Source organism: Nycticebus coucang, chromosome 12 (genome assembly GCF_027406575.1).
Source record: "Nycticebus coucang isolate mNycCou1 chromosome 12, mNycCou1.pri, whole genome shotgun sequence".
NCBI classification, from domain to species: Eukaryota; Metazoa; Chordata; class Mammalia; order Primates; family Lorisidae; genus Nycticebus; species Nycticebus coucang.
In genome coordinates, this window is record NC_069791.1 from 32,582,135 (window position 1) to 32,603,583 (window position 21,449).

General features: G+C 42.6%; 2 protein-coding genes across 2 annotated transcripts in view; one reads left to right on the top strand and one right to left on the bottom strand.

The window, feature by feature from the left end:
- PPFIBP1 (PPFIA binding protein 1) overlaps window positions 1-21,449 on the bottom strand; it is a 172,047-nt gene that overhangs the window by 89,428 nt on the left and 61,170 nt on the right. The gene's annotated exons all lie outside the window — the stretch shown is intronic.
- On the top strand, window positions 5,565-7,114 carry C12H12orf71 (chromosome 12 C12orf71 homolog). The gene is made up of 2 exons (XM_053554082.1): window positions 5,565-6,086; window positions 6,833-7,114. Exons 1-2 carry the CDS (start codon window positions 5,565-5,567, stop codon window positions 7,112-7,114), a joined length of 804 nt encoding a protein of 267 aa, XP_053410057.1.

Sequence of the window (21,449 nt, forward strand, 5' to 3'; positions counted from 1 at the left end):
TTTGGTGTTGCATGAGGCCGTATCAGACTTGGCCTGAACTATTTACAAGCCTTGACATTAGGAAATAAGAAAGGCCATGTCCTTGTGTGTTTGGCAACTATACCAATAATCTGAATTTTGTCCTTACTTAAGAAACAAAGAAGCAACTGGCTCCCTCATGCAATAGCCTGGTCACAGGACATCGGGGAATCCAATCAAGACTAAAGTGAGATTAATACCTGCAATGTCTACTAGAAAGAGTTGTTGTGAAGACTGAAAGAGGCCATTTATACACTGGTACTTATACAGACTGCAATTTTTCAAAATAATGCAACATACAAGGGTGATAATTTTTTTTAACCTATACCCTGGGGTAGTTAGCATCTAAATGACTAATCAAATGCTCATTTTAAACAAAAAACCAAGTCAACTGCGTCAATCTCTGCTGAACACCAGAGGGGTGTTACTCAGCATAATGGCTGCTGCAAATGACTTTTCATTGATGACATGCTGCTCACAATGGTCTGTTGAGTATTGTACAGACATTTCCCCTCTTGCATAAACTGAAAATAAGAGTCTATTTTTTTTATTTTTAATGTGGTTTTTTTTTTTTGTGGTTTTTGGCCGGGGCTAGGTTTGAACCCGCCATCTCCGGCAAATGGGACCGGCGCCCTACTCCTTGAGCCACAGAATCTATTGAGGCAGGGGGTAATGGCTCACACTGTAATCCCAGCACGTAAAGAGGCTGGGTGAAAGGATCTCTTTGGGCCTGAAGTTTGAGACCAGGCTGAGTGACAAAGCAAGATACAGTCTGTACCCCACCTCCCAAATCTATGTAGCCTAGTTGTCTAAACCTTTCAAAATGGTGCCTTTGGCCATTACATTCTAGAGAGCTAATGTACAGCATAGTGATTATAATTAATATTTTCTTATATACTTGAAATCTACTAAAAGAGGTAGATCTTGCTTGAAGAGAAAAGGCAGCTTATACTCTATAGATAATGTAACTGTAGTCCAAGAGAAGCTACACCAGCAAGTCAAACTAATGCCCAAGGAAAGAAATTAACACAAGCGGTACTGTTATTAAGGACCCCCAAGCCCCTTAGTCTTCTATTACAGGTGAGAGCTAAGTTATCCTTTGGAACTGACTGCACTCCTCTGCATAGCATCCTAAGAATGATGTGTGTTGCTACTTTTCCTATGATACATTTGAAAAAAAATATTTAAATGATGATCTTGTTTTCTGGGGCAAGAGAGAAGTTTTCAGGAAGTTTCACTACTTGAGTCATATGTTTGGAAATGAAAATATACATTATGTATGAAAATATACATTATGAAAATATACATTATATATGGGGGAGGGGGAGAGGGAGGGAGAGAGAAAAATGGTAAGAATAAATAAAATTTTAAGTCTTCTCTGGAGCTATCACCCTTCGAAGCTCTTTTATTTTTAGGATCACTCAAATAAACTTTAGTGGTTTAGGCTGGAAAATCATTCTTCCGTTCAAAGTGCTCCATTTCCATAGGTATCAAACAGTGTTACGACAACACAGCTTCTCCCCTACCTCCACTCCAGCTGTGAGGAGAAAAAGCTGCTTACGAATTCTTCTGCAGGTCCCAGTATTCTGGAAGGCAGTCACAGAGTTTTTATAAAAGCCAGAGCAAAGGAATCTAGAACTCATTATGCCAAAGAAGAAGCTGAGTATTTATTTTAAATCTCATTGTAGCCTGCTCCAAATGTGAACACCATCGTCTAGGGCCAGTCCTGTGTACCACCTGTACCTGTGCATGTCTCTGAGAACAGGCTATTTCCCTCAAAGGACTTTCTTATAAGGCATCAGAATATGGGTTTGATTTTGAATGGGGTCAGCAATCCCAGGAATCTTTCAGGGAGGAGGGGGGCGGTCAGCCTCCTGAGAGACAAAGGTGTATGGGTTTGATTTTGAATGGGGTCAGCAATCCCAGGAATCTTTCAGGGAGGAGGGGGGCGGTCAGCCTCCTGAGAGACAAAGGTGTATGGGGGTTAAAGGGTGGGCTCCGAAGCCAGCCTGCCTATGTCTGAATCCCGGTTCTTGGGTTTATCATCTGGCAATGTGGGTGAGACACACAACTGCTCACGTGGTGGCTTCTTCTTCTGTCGAAGGGGACAGATAATGATTTTTTTTTTTTTTATTAAATCATAGCTGTGTACATTAATGCGATCGTGGGGCACCATACACTGCAAATAATGATTCTTATCTGATTAGGGTGCTATGGAGATTAAACAAATTAACACATAAAGTGCTTTATTGCAGGACCTGACATATAGTAAACGCTCAGTAAATGCTAAGGAGTACGTTGCTCCTGACTTAACACCCTCCCAACCTAATCCAGGTGCACTATCTCTTAGAGGACTTGTGGGCAGTCGGTAGACACCTGGCAGGTGGCATCTGTTAGGTGGTACAGGCTGTTTTTCCCAACTCCAACTCTATTCTATTTCTCACATCCAGCCATCAGAACTCCCAATACACAGTCACCCAAAACGATCTTATTTATCAGAGCCTAGAAATTTAAGCTAATTCAACAGTGAAAAACCCCAGAGTGAATCACAGCAAACTTTCAATTGAATCTTATTAAATGGAAATAGAGACAGAGATAAATATTTGGAAAAGATCTTAGGAACTGATAGAGCTCAATGACTTGAGGTTCTTTTAGGTCAGGTGAGCGCTTCTTGGCTTCTCTCTCTCTCTCTCTCTGGATATATGTGTGTGTTTAAACCCAGGCCTTCTTTTTGATAAATACAAATGGTTTCTGTTAGGGCTATCTGAAATCTGAAATATAAATAAGTGACCAGGGCGGCGCCTGTGGTTCAAGGCGTTTGGACGCCAGGCCCATATACCGGGGGTGGCGAGTTCAAGCCTGGCCCTGGCCAAAACTGCAAATAATAATAATGATAATAATAATAAAGAAGTGACCAAAAGCAAATTTAAGCAACTGACATTCTAGAGCATTCAAAGCACACATGTACCCTTATCCCTAGGAAACGGAGTTGCTGCCTCCTCCCTTCCTGAGAATCACTGAATTGGACCTACGAACCATATTCCATCGCCCCCCAGTGTAGACCAGACAGGATATTGCTTTTACTACATCTGCCAAGAAGATTTCCCTTTGAGAGAAGCTTTTTCTTGGGTTCATCTGTGCAAATAAAAGCCTTCCATCCTACATGACCCACACTTGTGCTCAGGATCAGATATTTGGAAACAGATAATGAAAGACTTACTACTATTAAGAAGGAGCCACTGGGAACATCACAGCAGTGAAGGTAAAGTGACCAGACTGGATCACGGCAGAGCTCTTTAATTGACCTCCAATAACTTCCTCATGCCACCAGGAAGGGAAGGGTTAAGGACAGTGGTCAAGGGAACAGCTGCCTGGGGTGTGGAAGGGCCCCGTGAGCAACAGGGCGGCAGGGAGGATGCAAAAGACCTGGAAAAAAGCAAAGCTCCAGGTCTACAGGACCAAGACACTTCCAGTGACTCAAGAGGATGTCAAGACAGGGAAAACGTGGGCACAAGGAGATTTGATGAAAAGACACAGACTTGATCTCAGGAGCGAGGCAGAATCTTGGCAGAAGAAAACAGACGTCCTCAACCACGCACTCCTCCAAACCTTTCCACATCTACCTTCTAATATCAGGGGATGACATACTTCCTTTGTTACACCCAATCCTCTATGCGTGTCATGGATCCTAACCTCACCCCTCCACTAGAAGCAACCAACCATTCATATTTTGACCCTCTTCCCACAGTGGAATCTAAATTCCCTGCTCCACGTCCTCTCCTCCCATTCACTGCAACCCCGTGCAGTCAGGCTCTTGTCTGACTGATTTGACTGTCATTAAAGCAACATCCAGGCCGTCAAGTCAAATAGAGTTTGGCTGTGTTTTTAATCATGTTAAATATTTTAATATATTTTTAATTGCCTGATAAATGAATACCACCATCTATGGACAGGGTTAGAGGATAAATCCAGCTTCCTTCCCAGGGGTAGTAGAGGTCTTCCACGATCTCACTGACTCTGCTGCCTCCTACCCCACCCCCACCAGGCTATTTCTCACCGGCATCCCACCTCACACTGCGCTTCCTTCCTCCACTCCTACGTCTCTTTCTCACCTGGCTAATTCCCACTGCTCACCTGCTACTTGTATCAGAAGGAATCTCTCCTGGTGGCCTCTCCTGGGACCCCACCCCAATCCCAGCCCTGAGTGCAAAAGGTGCCCTCCCTTCGTTTTCTCCCTAATACCAGTTTTAAGTTCCCTTGTTGCATTTACCGCCCTGTCCTATAACAGGCTGATTAAGTCCCTCTCACCAAACAGGCTCTAAATTCCCTAAGGATAGGGACCACCTCTGACACACCATGACTTAGTCCTTCAGCCCTCAAGAGAGATCCTGTTAGCCCAAGATGGTATACGTACAAGAATATTTTGGAAGCAAGAAGATAGATCCTGTGGTTTTTCTATCCCTTTTCTCCCCATCTCTTTCCTCATTTCTGGCTCTGACTCTTATTTCCTTGTTTCCTAGGTAACCAACAGTCCCAGAACACACACTTCTGACAGTTGGAACTTTAGCCACTGAGACGCAGGCTCTGAAGGATTTCTAACATCCCCTGTTCACGCCGCAGGAGTCGGCAGCACCTCTTCCACGGGGGCAGCCTCACGGCAGGGCGTGGCGGCGTCTACAGCCTGTGTGTGAGTGTGCTCTCCCACCCCCACCTGCTGGCCTAAAAAGTGGAAAGAGCTACACTAAAAAGTGTCATCAGATGGTGGGAGGATGGGCACCTAAATGGCATAATCTTTCTGGAAAGTCATCTGGTATCAGATACCAAAGACTTTAATATATTGGTGGTCTTCAGTCCATGAATTCCACACATAGGAAAATAAAAGGAGGTACAGTCAAAGATGTATGCACAAGGGGGTTCACTGCAGACTTGTTCATTAAAACAATAAAAATCACCTAATGGCTAGTAATAAGTAGTGGTTAAACTTACAGAATCACTACATATATATATTTTGTTGTTGTTGTTGTTGTAGACTGTGCCTTAAGATTTAATAATCTCAATTTCAACTGAGATGAGATCTTCTATACATAAATATAGAATTATACATAAATAAAAAATAAGGAAGTCCATCAAAATGTTTTAATGATGGTGATCACAGGTGTATTTGTTTTTATTGTCATACTTTTCCCTATTTTTCAAATTCTGTAAAATGATAATGTTTTCCTATATCATATAAATTCTTTCAATTATAATAAGACAGATGTGAGCGTATCAGGTGGAGATGCTTAGCAGAGAAGATTATGACATGGTGAAAGAAGTTTTTAAAGGGAGAAGGCCACCTCTTTTGCCCTTTACTGGGAAACTACAAAAATAGGGTGAACTTCTACCTAAATGGGAGAGTTTGGAACAGAAAAAGGAATAGATGGTGTTACTGCTTGAGTACCGCCATTTGCTTTTTCTCCTCAAACCTAACTTTCTTTTCTTTTTCTTTTCCTTTTTTTTTTGGAAGCTGAGTTGAGGGAGAAGGAAGGATTGAGCCCTTGAATTCCATGGCAGACTCATCGTCTAGCGACACAGAGAACTACAGCTCTGAATGCAGATCCACTCTGAGCCTCTCAGTGGGCTATTTCCCCTGTGAGGACACCTGTGAGGACACCACTGCCTGTGAAGACACGCCTTCCAAGGGCTCTCCAATCCACTTCCTCCCTCCTATCCAAGGGACATGGAGGACTGGAAATACAGGGAGATTCGGGAGGAGACAAGACCACACTGAGGACAACCCAGAGCAGTTCTGCAAACTAAGTATTGCCTTGGCCTGGGGTGTTGATGTGGACTCTAAAAATGCAGACTCCATAGCTAACTGGGATCTAAGTGATGACAACAAGTGGGTAGACAAATTCCCAGAGGAGAGAACAAAACTGACTCTCAGCAGACTGGATGGTCTCGTGCAAACACTGGAGAAATTTCTAGAAAATGAGAATGAAGATGAAGGTGATGGCTCAGTGTTCGCAGAATCTACTCAGGAAAAAGATTTCCAGCTGTCCAGCAGCTTCCCTCTGGATATGGCTCAGGCTGGCCACCAAGAACATGATACTTGTCAACTCTTGCCCAAGCGCAAATCACCAGAAAACTTAGAGGTCATCCAGTTGCCCCTGATGCCTCTTAGGCTTAAGGAACATGAACTTGCTGAGGTGAGCAGAGAGACGTCTCACAGGACAGCAAGGGATAGGCTGGTGGGGAGAGCCAGGTTGGACCACACAGAGCCTTGTGACCCACCCACCATGAAGCAGGCTGGCCCCTTGGGTGTGGGACATGACTAGCAGTCAGAGAAGAGCCCCAGCACAGAAAGGGGACAGAGGGAAGCTATAGGGAAAAGACCGGGGATCTCTGAGGGAGTAAGAGTAGGAAGCAAGAAGGGCTAACAAGAAATGTATGTGGCTCAAGCTGCTAAGGCGCCAGCCACATACACCTGAGCTGGCGGGTTCGAATCCAGCCCCAGCCCGCCAAACAACAATGGCTGCAACCAAAAAATAGCCAGGCATTGTGGCAGGTGCCTGTAGTCCCAGCTGCTTGGGAGGCGGAGGCAGGAGACTCGCTTGAGCCCAGGAGTTGGAGGTTGCTGTGAGCTGTGATGCCACGGCACTCTACCCAGGGCAACAGCTTGAGGCTCTGCCTCAGGAAAAAAAAAAAAAAGAAAAGAAAGAAATGTATGTGCTGGCCTATTTTTGGTAAAAGGACGTAAGCTCCATAATGAGTGGATATCGACACCGTTGCTGTTGAGGTTATGTTTCTGAGTAATCCTTCGTTTTCTTTGCAGATAAGCCAGGCAACTAGCAGCCAAAAGGCAAGCACCATAGACACCTCCACTGTCTCGTCGGGGCAGCCAGTGGAGGACGACGAGTCTTCCAACATGCAGGGCTTATCCTGCCTGAACTTCGGGTGGTCACTCTTCCGCTGGCTGAGGCAGCAGGTCGTCTCCTCTCTACGGCGCAGAAAGCCCACTGTGAGAGCCCCCAAGAGTCCCCATCAGCCCGCAGTAAAGAAAAGATTCTCTCGCAAATGCAAGAGAATCCAACCCCAAGAATCCCTCGAATTATGACATTTATGGTCCAGATTTTTAAATTATTTAATAGTCCCTGTGGGTTTATGTTCTCCCAATAAATCAACATTCTTGTGATCCATGACTTCCTCTTCCAGCATACTATTTTGACTCAGTCTGAAAGAATATTTATTTTTAGGAAATGCTAAGTAGTATTATGCTTCCTAAACTAATGGCATTCTTTTTCTTTCCTCCCCAATTCTAGTCGTATGTTACCGTATACTATCTTACGTATTTTAATATTTTAACCTATTGTATCACTAACCCAAATCCCCATTTTCAGCAAGTACAAGTGCAGATCCCCTCGGTGGCAGTATGACTTTGATTGAACAAGGCTTGGAGAAGTGCAGAGGGGACCAAGGCACTGAAGAGACTCATTTCAGTCACTCCTGTTGCGAGAGATCAGACAGCGATTCCGCTGTTTCTGGGGACCACACTGGTTCTAGCATGTGTCGTCTTGGCTGTAACAGTGGCCAACTTAGGAAGAAGATGAAGACTGAGAATGCCACCCAACCACTTTAAGCTCAGCTTCCCACAACACATACCTCATGGGGTTGGTGTGAGAACGGGATAATGCAAGCACATGATAAAAAACTGGTGCTGCTATTAGTCATTCTCCTGAGGAACTCCCCAGAAGACTTGATTCAAGGGATATCCAAAAGTGAGAGTCTGAGTCCATTCCCACTGAAATTATTTCCTACGCAGAAATATTTACCAAAAGTTAAGGGTTTTCAGCTGATCTTGGCTTGATCATGTACTCTTCCAACCCATCCCTGCGCCCTCTGAAATTCCTTTGTAAGTGTTATTGAACTTTCCTTTAAAAGTCACCTTCTTTAAGGAGGACTCGCTGTTTTTGTTATCAACTCACTCCCCCGCAGTGTCACTATCATCATTGTCCCTCCCTCACAGGTTCACTCCCCATCCTCCTCTTCCAGCTTGTACTACCACCCTCTGTGACCTTCAGAGCACGATCCCTTAGTCTCAAATTCCTTCCTTTCCTCAACTTCAATTTCCTTACCCTCTTCCTTCTTCCCTTTCTTCCTCCCTTCCACAAACATTTAGCAACAGGAGGGCCAGATACTTTTCTAGATTAAAAAGAAGACTTCATCTTTGGGTTCAAGTGCCTTATTATTTAAGAGATAAAGCCATATAAACATGTGACTATAAAAGGTTATGGCTAGTAGCCTGTAGGGGGTAGACATGGGTACTAAGAATAATATGTCAGCCTGGGGAGAGGTTGTTTTGAACAGGTTTCCTAAATGAGGCTCTTTGGGTTACAGATGAGGTGAGTTTAAGATGAAAGACTTTAAGGCGCTGGATAAACTGGTGTGGACTGGAGGTGTGGGATCTTGGCTGGTTCACAGCATATGAGAGACAGTGGGTCACACGGGGCCCAGGACAGACAGTACAGTGGGAGAGAAGAGGTCAAAGAACAGGGCCTTTTGCTCCATGTGTGCTCACGGGCACATCCTGAGTCTCCTCCCAACCAGATCTCTCACTCAGTCGCCTTCTCTGAGAACCCCCGCTCCTAGTGCCCACTAGTTCACTTGCTTGCCCACCTCCACCTCTTCTTACGCTGCCTTCACTGAGACTTTGAGTCCCATCGCCACAGCTGTTCCCGGACTTCCATCTCTTTCCCTCCAGATCCAACCCATACACCCACTTCCCAAACTCGGCAAGTCCAGCACATCTAGAAACATCCACAATGCCTTGCCCTCTTCTTCTCCCAGATCTTCTTTTAATTCATACACCCCAAATTCCCCTAGAGGACACTCTTACTTCTCATCAAGGCCAACACACAAAAGCACAGAGATTTCCTTCTCCATTCCCTGACTGCCTAGGGAACCCATCCTTAAAGAGCCTGCTGTAGGTTAGTATAGGGCAACGTGGAACTGTCCTGGTGAAGGTGAGTGACTATGCCCTTCCATAAACTCTGCCCCAGTACCTGCCCTGCCATGTTCAGACCACCACCTATACTTTTCAGGTCTCTTTATTGTATCTATTGTACCAACAGACTGTGAGCTCTCCAGGGCAAGCACCAGGCTTTAGTTCCTCTTTCTTGTAAAATCCTAACACAGTGTCTAGTACAGAGTAACCTATTTGACTTTATATAATTCTTTAAATGTTTTCAGTATGTCTATCATATAAGTTTTTAAAAAGTGAAATACAGCAGCTTAGAGAGTTTCTATTTAAGCCAAAGGTGACTGGCCCAGCAGGGTTAAGAGTAGAAATGTGGGAGGAAGGAGACCAGAAGAGAGAAAACAGCCGTAAGTAAAAGGTCAAGAGAGGCGGCAACCCACAGACTGAGAAACCCATTGAGACCAGAAAAATTTAGAAACTAATTTAAAAATTTAATTCAACTAATTTGCATAGACAATTAATGGTGTTTCAGATTAGATAAACTATGATAGGCTAAAAGAAAGATGACATCTCCGGCCATCAAGGGACTTGCAACCAGAGTTTTCTTGCTATTTTAATTCTTTTCTCTATTTTAATTCTTAATTCAGCTCTAAGAAAAACTTAACCAAAATAAACAACTTTAAAAAGCTGTTTGTACTGAAAAAGACACCCTGTTCTTTAGATTTCTGACATACAGTATTTGTATTTTTCAGTATTGTATAAACCTTCTTGACAAGTATGAACCTATCCCTAAGATTTAAGCAATGTACTTTGCAAGCCTTTTCAATAGAGTAAGCTTTATGTACTCTTTGGGGTTAAATGTCATGCTACACATCACATTTGGGGTTAAGTGTCATGCTACACAGAAAGCAAGACAAAGTATTTAAAAATAGGAACTACTTCAGTACCTCCTCATTCATTGTAGTGGCCAATATATTACGAAGCTATGAGCTTGGTAATGGAAAAGGAAATCCCCTAAGGTTTTGTGTATAGGTCAACCTGTGACCAGGTTCTCTGCTTTGTACTACATACACAGGACTAGGGTTGGGGCTGGAGGAGGCCCACGGCATGTGTTCAAAGGACTGAAAGTGAACTGGAAATGATCATTGAAAGATACTAGTTTTGCTCAAACCTCAAGCCTCCCATAGAATTATTGTAATTGCCAGGGACATGTTAATCCAATTAACCTGTACTTTGGGGATCCATTATCTCATAACTGAAAACTAAAATCCTTCCCTCAAGAGAGGTGCTCAACTTTGAAGCCTCTTCAAGCTCACCTGCTTCAATTAGCCAGGTAATAACTTAAAAACATTGATATTCTAGAATCCATAACACCACCATAATATAAGCCAGAATACGGTATGAGAATTTATCAAGCAAATGTAGGGAGTATTCCACTACCTCCAAGACACAGAATTGGGATAGGTTAACCTATAGACTGAGAAACCAATCATGTCACACCAAGTTTCTTACTCAGCAGAATCCCAGTAAGAGAAAAAAGTGTGTGACCGAACCATACCAGGGGCAAAATCTATTTTCCAGATTTAAAAGAATAGCATGTTAAAATTGATGGCTCACGAGAATACACAGGTACAAGTCCAGCTGGCCACAAGAATAGTGTCTAAAATCCTCTTACAAAACAATGAAAAGAAAAAACAAATTTTAAATGTATTCCTAGAGGGAATTAAGGCCTTTACCTCAATAGTAAACAACAGTTTTGTTTACTTAGGAGGAATAGTTGTTTAAAAAGTAAGTCTTCTCATTGTGAAGTCCAAGTGGGAGAACATGGACAGCGCAGGACAATCTCCAATTTCAGGATGGAAGGGTGGGATTTATATTGCACTGCCTGGAGATGATCTTCTCCTGCTCCCCACTAGCCCCCAAAACAAACAGAACAAGGCTCTGCTTTCACAAGTGAAATAAGATCCTCATCAGATAACACTCACTGAGTGTGCCAGTCACAGCAGAGTGGGAACAAAGGCCTCAGGATAAATTCCCAAAAGGATTATCAGCCTAGATCAAGAAGTTCCACAACAAAATAATTTCCATTTTATCCTACATTTCAAAGAAATTCCATGGTTTTAATACCCATTTGATTTTAACAAAATATACTTTATGGAGAACTACTTCTAAAGCATTTTCAAATGGCAAGGAGCAAAAATCTTATCTTTTTAGACTGTGGCTGTTGAAAGAAAATTCATCTCATTACTACTGAATTTTCTCTATCCATAAGAAAATCAGAATGGCAATACTTAATTTTTCCTCATCTGGATAACAAAAGAGTTATTAAGTACAAATCTCTAAAATAAAAAGGTCTCTCTCCTCTAGGGTAGAGCTTTTCTGTATCCCCACTCACAAAGGAGGAAAAATCACTTCTAAAATACATTTGGATAGCTGTTTTCAAGTTTTACTTTCATCGACCTTTCTGCCATATGTCTTTGGGGTACAGATTTTTCCCAAGCAGGACATGGATAATTTTTCTTCAATAAAGTGACTTTGGAAATCCACTTAGTACCATGTTGCAACCACCAACATAATAATTGATTTATATAAAGATCAAAAATGGATGCTGAAACCACTGAGTGAATGTCAGGGAACAAGATGTGCTCATGATCTGTTAAGAATTACCCCACTGATGACTTACTAGTTATCGAGGGGATTGGGCACCTCTACAATGGAGAGGTCTGGGGAACACCGACTTAGGCAGGTGATTAAACTCAGTCTAGCCAACATCAGACACCTTCTGAAGAGCAGCAGTGAACTTGTTAGCAATGTTTAATCTACTCAGGAGGACACCCATAGTCAGATGAATCTAGCTTGTAAGACATTCTACCAGACAGCGGTCTTGGACTTTTCAGACATGTTAACATCATGAAATACAACATAAGAAAAAAACAACAAAGGTAACAAAGCAAGACAGTTCATAACAGAGAGCAAAGAAACATGACAACCTGGGCAATTCTTTAGTCTGAATTTATTCTTTCATCCTGGCACCTGCCTTTGAATTCACAACTAGTCGCAAGGAATTTTTTAGTCTCCCAGATTAGTAAATATTCATGCTTCACGTCCCAACTGCAACAAAAGCAAATTGGTCCAGCTGAACACAGACGAGCATCTAGGCAATTTTCTAAATATGTGAGATTTCAGAAGCTTATTCAGCTTTTGCTAGGATTAAAAAGAACAATTTTTGTCAAGTGGGGAGGTAGGTCCTCTCCCCTTTCAAATTATCACAAGTTTCAAGGTCTAAATATCTCATATCTACATTCAAAAGAAATTCTTGTATATTGTCTGTTTCTTACAAATCAGGGGCAACCTGACACTTATAATACCAATAGCTCCTGCACATTCTTTTGACATTTCCTTTTATTTTTAGCAGTGCTAGATTGTTCTGCTTCTTCCAAAACTCACAAGAAGAATAGGCAGGCATAAGGACATCATATAATCAGAGTAAAAGAGGGTACTACTCTGCTATTGCTTTTACAACATTTCTTACCATGTACTTAGTTCTTATAACACTAAAGTTACAGATCCTCTCTTACCCTAATGCACACACTCACATATACTGAACACTCTGCAAATAATTCAGTAATTCAAGGACTCTGAACCCTACCTTTTAATCTTAGCTTAAAAAATCTAAATTCTTGTATAAGATTTCCTAGCTTCAAATTCCAGTTAACCACCTATTTGCAGTGGATCCTGGGGAAGTCACTTAACCTCTCGTGGCTATCTCCTCAATCTACAAACTGTAGGGCGGCGCCTGTGGCTCAGTGGGTAAGGCGCCGGCCCCATATACCGAGGGTGGTGGGTTCAAACCTGGCCCCGGCCAAACTGCAACCAAAAAATAGCCGGGCGTTGTGGCGGGTGCCTGTAGTCCCAGCTACTCGGGAGGCTGAGGCAAGAGAATCGCTTAAGCGCAGGAGTTGGAGGTTTGCTGTGAGCTGTGTGATACCACAGCACTCTACTGAGGGCCATAAAGTGAGACTCTGTCTCTACAAAAAAAAAAAAAAAAAAATCTACAAACTGTAATACCCTGTTTCCCCGAAAATAAGACAGCGTCTTATATTAATTTTTGCTCCCAAAGATGCGCTAGGTCTTATTTTTAGGGGATGTCTTATTTTTCCATGAAGAAGAATACGGTACACATTTATTGTTCGCTGGGACCCATCCGCTCTGATCCTCCTGTTCTTCACACACATCTGCGAAAGTCTCCTCCTCTCTCCCGCCCCAGCTCACCACTAACTCCGACCTCCGCTCTGCCTCCACACAGCAGTGACGTCAGGACTCCGCGTAATGGCACTGGTTGCTAGATGCCAGTTGGGGTGGCCCTAGCAACCAGTTTATGGTAAATTAATTTTCATTCTGAGACAGAGCCTGGGTGGGCCTTATTTTCTGGGGGGATGCCTTATATTTCACCCAGAAGGAAACCTCTAAGTAGGTCTTATTTTCAGAGGATGTTTTATTTTCGGGAAAACACGGTACTAATAGTACTAACCTCAAAGAGTGTGGTAAGAACTTAGTAAAAGTACTCAGCACATACTAAGTGCTTACAAATTTTAGTTGCTGCTAGTTCCTGTCACATGATTCCTTTGTTTTGAAAATCTGCCACCAGGTCACAGCTTATTGACCACAGAATAAAGTCCAACCAATGGCTCCTGGTGACTACAGAATAAAATCCAAGCAAACTGCCCTTAAAACTCCCTATCATTGGATTTTGACTTCATTTTCCAGTAATTTCTCAATTTCCACCCTACTCTTGGTACTCCAGAACCTTTGCCGTCCTTGTTCCCCATACCCTCCGGCCCCAGTGCCTTTGCTTGTACTGTTCCCTCTTCTTGGAAACGCCCTGACCATGCTACTTCTCCAGTCTGCCTAAGGGCTCCCTACAACTGCACTTCCACACAGGCCTTCCAGGCCCAGTTTAAATTCAAGCTCCTCTGTAAACAGAGCAGGCTGGAATGAATCTCACCCTCCCTTGTGCCATGACAGTACTTCACTTGACCTGCACTAAGAGTACGTTTCATCCTGATTTAGTGTCATGTGCATCCGTGTCTTTCTCTCCTGCTATACAAAAGCTGCTAGGTTCTGCTTATCTTCACATGCTCTAAGTAAAGGCCCTGGCCCAGTTTCTTGTAGCTCCATGATACATACTTGGTAAAATGAACAGTTAATCTGCAGGAAATAATTTAAACAGATGATATCTCAAATTGAATGTCATTTCCTCTCATAAAACTTAACTAGCGTCTACCTTAATTAAGTCTAGTCCCTGAATGTACATAGGGGGATGGGCAGGGTAGGGGTTGCCTAGCATAGTGTAGATTGTTCCTGAGTTGAAAAGCTCAGCTTTATCCAGTAGACAAAGCTAGTTAACAAAAGAATATCCACACATTCTACTTGTCTGAGTAAAGACATAGCATGTATCCTCTCTTGTGAATTTAAAAGGATTTTTTAAAGCCTTTGTGTTTCTAAATCTTCCAGATGATGGTTAAATTCATTCATTCAAATACATTCACTGAACATTAAGATGCTAGAATTTTTTTTTTTTTTTTTTTTTTTTTTCAGATTTTTTGGCCAAGGCTGGGTTTGAACCGCCACCTCCAGCATATGGGGTCAGAGCCCTACTCTTTTGAGCCACAGGCGTGGCCTTACATTAAGATGCTAGAGACTGTGCACAAATATGAGTCTGATAGACCCCACCCTGTGCCATGTTATTACCCTTCACGGTCAGACACTACTGTTTCTGGTAAACACTTTACACGAGTATATTTAAGAAACACAACAGGCAGGAACTCTTCAGGGCATTTCCAAGAAGAGGGAACAGCACAAGCAAAGGCACTGGGGCCGGGGGGGTATGGAGAACAGGACGGCAGAGGTTCTGGAACACCAAGAGTAGGGTGGAAATTGAGAAATTACCAGAAAATGACATCGGAATCCAATGATAAGAGTTTTAGTAAAAGCACTGCCGAAGTGAGCACGGTAAGAGAGTTTTAAGGGCAGTTTGCTTGGACCTGCATCAGACTCCCCAGGAGCCTCACAGTGGGTGGCCAGGCATGACTAAGAGGACTCTTCTCACTCACTCTTTCCCTTGCTGGGGTCCTCCACACACTGGCCCTTATTACCTCTCATGTCAAGGACATGGAGCTATAGGAGATATCATTCCTGTGACTTCACATTCCTGTGACTTCACATCTTCAAAGCCTGGCAATGTTGCTAATTACTGTTTACCCAAAAAAAAAAAAATCATTTCTCGGGCAAGTTCTCCTTGTCTCCCTTCATCTCACATGAGGCTGTTTAAAAATGTTCTCTGGACACTGGTCTGGCTATCCCAGCTTGTAACTAACTTAAATGACTGGTTTTCTGCATCAACTGTACAGTTAGATTGTGGGAGTTTCCTGCCAAAAATAATTGGAACTACTTTCCTTACATTACACAGTTGATATTCGTGAATTTGCTCACTTGTTAAAATTTGTGTGCAACTATAAAATCATTACTCAAGGTGGTTTCATGGTCCTTATGGATAAGCACAGGGTTAGCAAAAGAAGTGAGTCACCCTGATGTATGTTCAGCTGAGGTCAAAGCGATGCTCTGCCTTCTCATTTTAGCTCAGCCCTAATGCTATAAAGTATCCTTTCTGCTGTTTATTCTGTGCCATCTTTTTGTGCCTTTTGTTGATAGTTTCCACTGTTTAGAATGGCATAGCACTGTAGTGTTGTCAGTGGTCGTGAGGCAAGAAGGCTGTGTGCCTCCAGTACTTAATACCCCTGCTCAGGCCAGGTGCAGAGGCTCTCGCCTATAATCATAGCACTCTGGGAAGCCGAGGTAGGTAGAATGCTTGAGCTCCAGAGTTCAAGACCAGCCTGAGCAAGAGCGAGACCCTGTCTCTACCAACAATAGAAAAATTAGCCAAGCATCATAATGGGAGCCTGTAGCTCCACCTACCTGGGAGGCTGAGGCAGGAGGATCATTTGAGCCCAAGAGTCTAAGGTTGCTGTGAGCTAAGATGATGCCATAGCATTCTACCCAGGGAGACAGTAGAAAAATAGATGGATAGTTGGATAGAAGGACGGACAGATGGACAGACAGACACACCTGGTCAGCTTCCTTCAGGCAAGAATTACAGTGCCATTGGCTGTGAGGTCAATGGTAATGACTAAACAACATATATTAAGTACAGTGTCTTTTTTTGTTTGTTTGTTTTTGTGGTTTTTGGCCAGGGCTAGGTTTGAACCTGCCACCTCCAGCATATGGGACCGGCGCTCTACTCCTTGAGCTACAGGCGCCGCCCAAGTACAGTGTCTTTCAACAGAAACACACACAAAACAAGGTTATGTACTGATCAGTTTCTGAAAACATTGTGACCACAGGCTCAGAGGAATCTCATTCTGTATTTCCCATAGAAAAAGTTAGTACTCAGTAATTCAGTGTTTAAGTGATAGAGCATAATTACCATAACTCCCCTCCAAATAAACCCCAAGAATCAATTGACTACATCATGTAAAGAATGCAAAAATCTAAACATACACACTGATTTTTTTTTTTTTTTCAGATTTACCTTCAGAGAATTCAGTAGGGCCACAGTGGGAGGGAAAAAAAAATCACCCTCTAATCTGCAACATTTTAGTAGAAGTAGTATTTTCTGTTCCTCCAGAATCACTCACCGTCTTGCAAAAGAGTTCACTGCCCTGTTGTCTAACAGGGGAAAGAAAAGGGGTTACCAGGCCAAGGGGTGCTATGGTACGGGTCAGTGCAAATGTGCTTTTCTTGAGTGTTGCTGTTTCCCCTGTGAGAAGTCTAAGGCCTGAAAACTGGATATTCTTATTACTTCCTGCTCAATACTTGATTTTTAACGGTCCCACCCACACGGGAGGCCCAGTGTTGGGGGAAAGGCCTTTGAAAGGAGTGTTCTGGGCAAGACCAATGTAGACCATAAAAAAACCCAAATCCTGTGGGCGGCACCTGTGGCTCAAAGGAGTAGGACGCTGGCCCCACATGCCAGAGGTGGTAGATTCAAGCCCAGCCCCGGCCAAAAACTGCAAAAAAAAAAAAAAAAATCCCACCTTTCTAAGCAAATAATGCATTCTTTAATTCCTAAAAATGTATAAAGAATAAGATGATCTAAATCCCATAAAGTCATGCAAATCTTTTGTGAATGTGGCTCGGCGCCCATAGCACAGTAGTTACAGCACAGCCACATACACCAAGGCTGGAGGGTTCGAAACCACCCCAAGCCACCTAGACAACAGTAACAACTGCAACAAAAAATAGCCAGGTGTTGTGGCGGGCTCCTGTAGTCCCAGCTACCTGGGAGGCTGAGGTAAGAGAATCCTTAAGCCCAAGAGTTTGAGTTGCTGTGAGCAGTGATGCCACAGCACTCTACCAGGGGTGACACAGACTCTGTTTAAAAAAAAAAAAAAAACCTTTTGGGAATACCTCAGAATTCACATTTCCTTTGGTAAAAGCTAACCTTCCCAAGCAGGAAACAACTTCCGAACATCAGTGCATTAGAAGCCAGCTTAGCCCCTGCTCCAGAAATTCCATGCTTAGAACCAGAAGCACTTAATAAAGAGTTCCATCCTCTGTCTTCTTAGCTCTTCCCCAAGGTTGAGATAATGTTTACTTGTTGAACAAAACAGTCATCCAAGTGCACATCTGTTGAAAAGCTTCCAAGCAAGTCAAGAGGCCAAGACAAGGAGGAAGAACAGCTAATCAGAAATCAAGGACAAGAAAAGTCAGATCCAAAATAGAGATAGTACAAAATGCCCAGAATAGCCCAGAAAGACAGCTGATGACCTTTTCCTCTAAAATCCCTTAATGTCACAATATCAAATGACCTAAGTATCTAAAGCCAAGTATATAATTACTACTACAATAAAGGAACAAGGCAAAAAACACACACTCCAACAAGAAAAGCTAATGGTAAAATTACAATGTGTGTTGAAATACAAACGAAAACACAGATGACAACTGTTGCTTGTACTGTATTCAGGAGTCTGTCATTGACAATGGGTTACACCTTGGCTCAAGGTAGTAGTCCCAGGAAGCTGCCAAGGCTGTTTCAATCTGAAAGCTGCCATGATTTTTATAGAGATAGCACATATCAACTTCACCCAGAAACTAAATGGATCTTGCTACAATGGGTGTAAACTGCTACACCCCTAATTCACGTCTCCTCTCAGCTGAAGAAGCGCTGAGATGTGATTTGCAGGAGACCAAAACGGCAGTACAATATGCAAGGAACATGGGCACACCCAGAGACCCAACCTCATTGCTTTCATTATGATTTTCAGAGCCTTGAGCTGCTGCTAAATAATAGACTTAGTCACTGAAATCCCTTCCCCTACCTCTCTACTCCTGAAGCAATGAAGAACCCTGGCTCTTTGAAATTCTAGTGTCAGAACCCAGCTTCCCCCCATATACCATAACATTAAACCACAGATCCACTAAGGAAGAGCCACAGTTCTCTTGGATGTCCTTCCCCCGTCTTAAAAAACTGTTGACACCACACACCTAAGAGCCTTCATAGACACTAAGGCCTCCCATTTAAATGTATTGCCACAAATGTTGGTGATTTAAGAGAAAGACTGCCGCCTCTCAGTTATAAAACAAGCGGGCATGCACACACACTCCACTTACTTGATTATTTGCTAAATGTGTAAACTGTTCCTCTCTCTGTGTCTACAGTTACACTCTAGCATATCTGTTCCAGAGAGAAAAAAAAATCAAAGTCACTGGCTGCCAATTTCCTTAGAGGTGAGGAGAAAGCAAAGCAACCGAGAATAAAAAGACTGTTATGGCTTTGGCAAGATGAGCAAATAGCTTCTAACAGCCCACAAACTCTATCCACACTCACACACAAAGCATCTGCCCGAAGGGGGCGTTCTAAAGGCAGAACTCCATCTCCATTTGATTGTAAAAGTGAGCCTAAATATTTGGCAGGAGAAGGCGGGAGTAATAGAGAAAAAAAAAAGGAAAAGAAAATCTTATGTAAGTTACAGGATAAAAAAGAAATGCATTTACAAATGGTCTCAAGTTATAATGAGCCAATTAAGCATAAGAGAAACTACATGTGACATGATTCCACATAAGACTGTCATCCCCAAGCATGTTTTTAGAATTTTTAGTACGCATTACCTAAAATAAAGAATGCTGGACCCATAAAAGACACTTAGGAGACAGAAAATTTCAATCCCCACATAAGAAAGGGATAAAGATTGCAGGAAGGGTTGAGAGAAAAGGGTACAAGGGACAGAGCTACAGTAGCTGCTTTTCTTTGTGGAAAACTTTATCTCAGTGGCTACAAATTGCCTGCTTACAAACCACTACACTGCAGTGGAGTGATTCTACAGGCAGGCCTGGGGAGTAATTCACTCTGTGATCCCATGGCCCCCCTAGGCCTAATGAAGAGAACACAGAGACGAAACCTGACGAGAAGCCCCACCTCATTCCCATGCCTGGGTCCATTCAACCTCAAAAGCGGTATATCCAGACAGCTCTCCTCACCATCACCGGGGAACTCAGGAGCCGTCGGCACAGAGGAGGGACTAGGGCGTTGCCCACACTCTGAGGCAAATGATACTTCATCCATTTGCCAGCTTCCAGAACACATACAAGGCTCAAAGTACAAATACTCCAAAGTTTTTAGCTGACTTTAATGCTCCCCTATATGATTGTTTTTGCTGTCAGTTCCATACAGATGCCCCTGGGTATCAGAGGACAGAGATCAGAACTCAGTAATTCTTAAGTGATGCCACTAGTATGTAGGATTTATTTTTATTCATTCCAGTGAATCCAATATTTGAGTTTCATGCTGATTTTTGAATACTGCTTTCCAGTAAATATTTTCTTGAACAACTGAGTAACAGAACCAACCTAAATCTTAGTTGGGACACTCCCAGTTGTGTGACTTCCATGGGTGGACTGAGAATTGAAATAAAAACATAAGATAAGGTCAAATACAGCTTCCATAATCCAACTAGGCCACAGATTCACATGCAGCCTCTTGCAGTCTACTTATGTGGTTTAGACAGAAATGTACACACCCTTTAATGAAGAGAGCATGTATATTCAAAGTAAATATTGTGTGAAAACGAAGTTACATATATAGTGCTCACAGAGCCTTCCGTCAATCATGACGGTCTAGTCGTTTGGTTTAGTATCTGCTGTGGACATAAACTATTTTGTGAACTTAGGTCTCATCTTAGACCACTCATTCCCTCACTAGCACAACTACCAAAATCTGCTGCCACAGAATTTTGATCTGGAGCAGGCCTATGGAAGAATCTAGTGTCTGAACACAAATATACCCAAAACTAGGCATTACATTTGGGGGATCCATAGAATCTGTCTCTGCCTTGAAGTCTCAATGTAAACTAACCTTTTGATTTCACAGATAAGAAAACTGACACCCAGAAAACATAAATTTAAGTGAAATGAAAATTTAATTTCCACAGGTAGTTAGCAGAGAAGTTAGTACTGGAATTTTAGACTCTTGGGTTAAATAACTCTTTGACTCAAGTCAATCTAATAATTTCGTATATAGAACACTAGATTATTCATTCATTAGATCATAATCTGAGGGGGAAAAAAAAAAAAATCAAGCTTAGAATCACATGCTCCCAAAGCTAGCCCAGAACTCACTGACAGAGATGGAAAGAGGTCATCCAACCACATCTAGTGGGAATATACACCCCACACTGCTTGTGGTCTTCAGAGAGCCACCCACACAGCCTCTTACCAAAGTATTGGATAAATCAGGACACTTGTTTGCAAAGTGCCACACCAGAGTGAAGCACATAGGGTAGGTGCCTGTAGCTGTGTGTCTGTAGCAAAGTGGTTAGGGCACTGGCCACATGCTCCTGGGCTGGTGGGTTTGAACCTGGCCCGGGGCTGCTAAACAACAAAATAAATAAATAAAATAACCAGGCATTGTGGTAGGCTAGTGAAGAATCTAGTGAATCTAGTTTTCTATATAGGAAATTATTAGATTAACTTGAGTCAAATAACAACAACAACAAAAAAAATAAAATAACTGGGCATTGTGTCCCAGCTACTCGGGAGGCTGAGGCAAGAGAATTGCTTAAGCCCAAGAGTTTGAGGTTGCTGTGAGCTATGACACCACTGCACTCTACTGAGGCTGACAAAGTAAGACTCTGTCTCAATTTAAAAAAAAAGACTTAATAGCATAATGTATAAAATTATAATTTTCCTTTGTGCAAAATGACCCTACTTTTCCACTAATCTTAGCTCCATTGGCCTCTTTTTGAGTGAACCAAGTAAACCAACTAGTTCAGACAACCAAAAGTGTCTTCACTGATTAACCCAGGGGAGGGACATGCCAAGGACACATAGACAAATGTTTCCTTTCATCCTTCCTCTGAGTTTCAGTTTAAGGTGAGGCAAATAGGAAAATATTTTTGTTAGTATTCACCATACTTTTTGT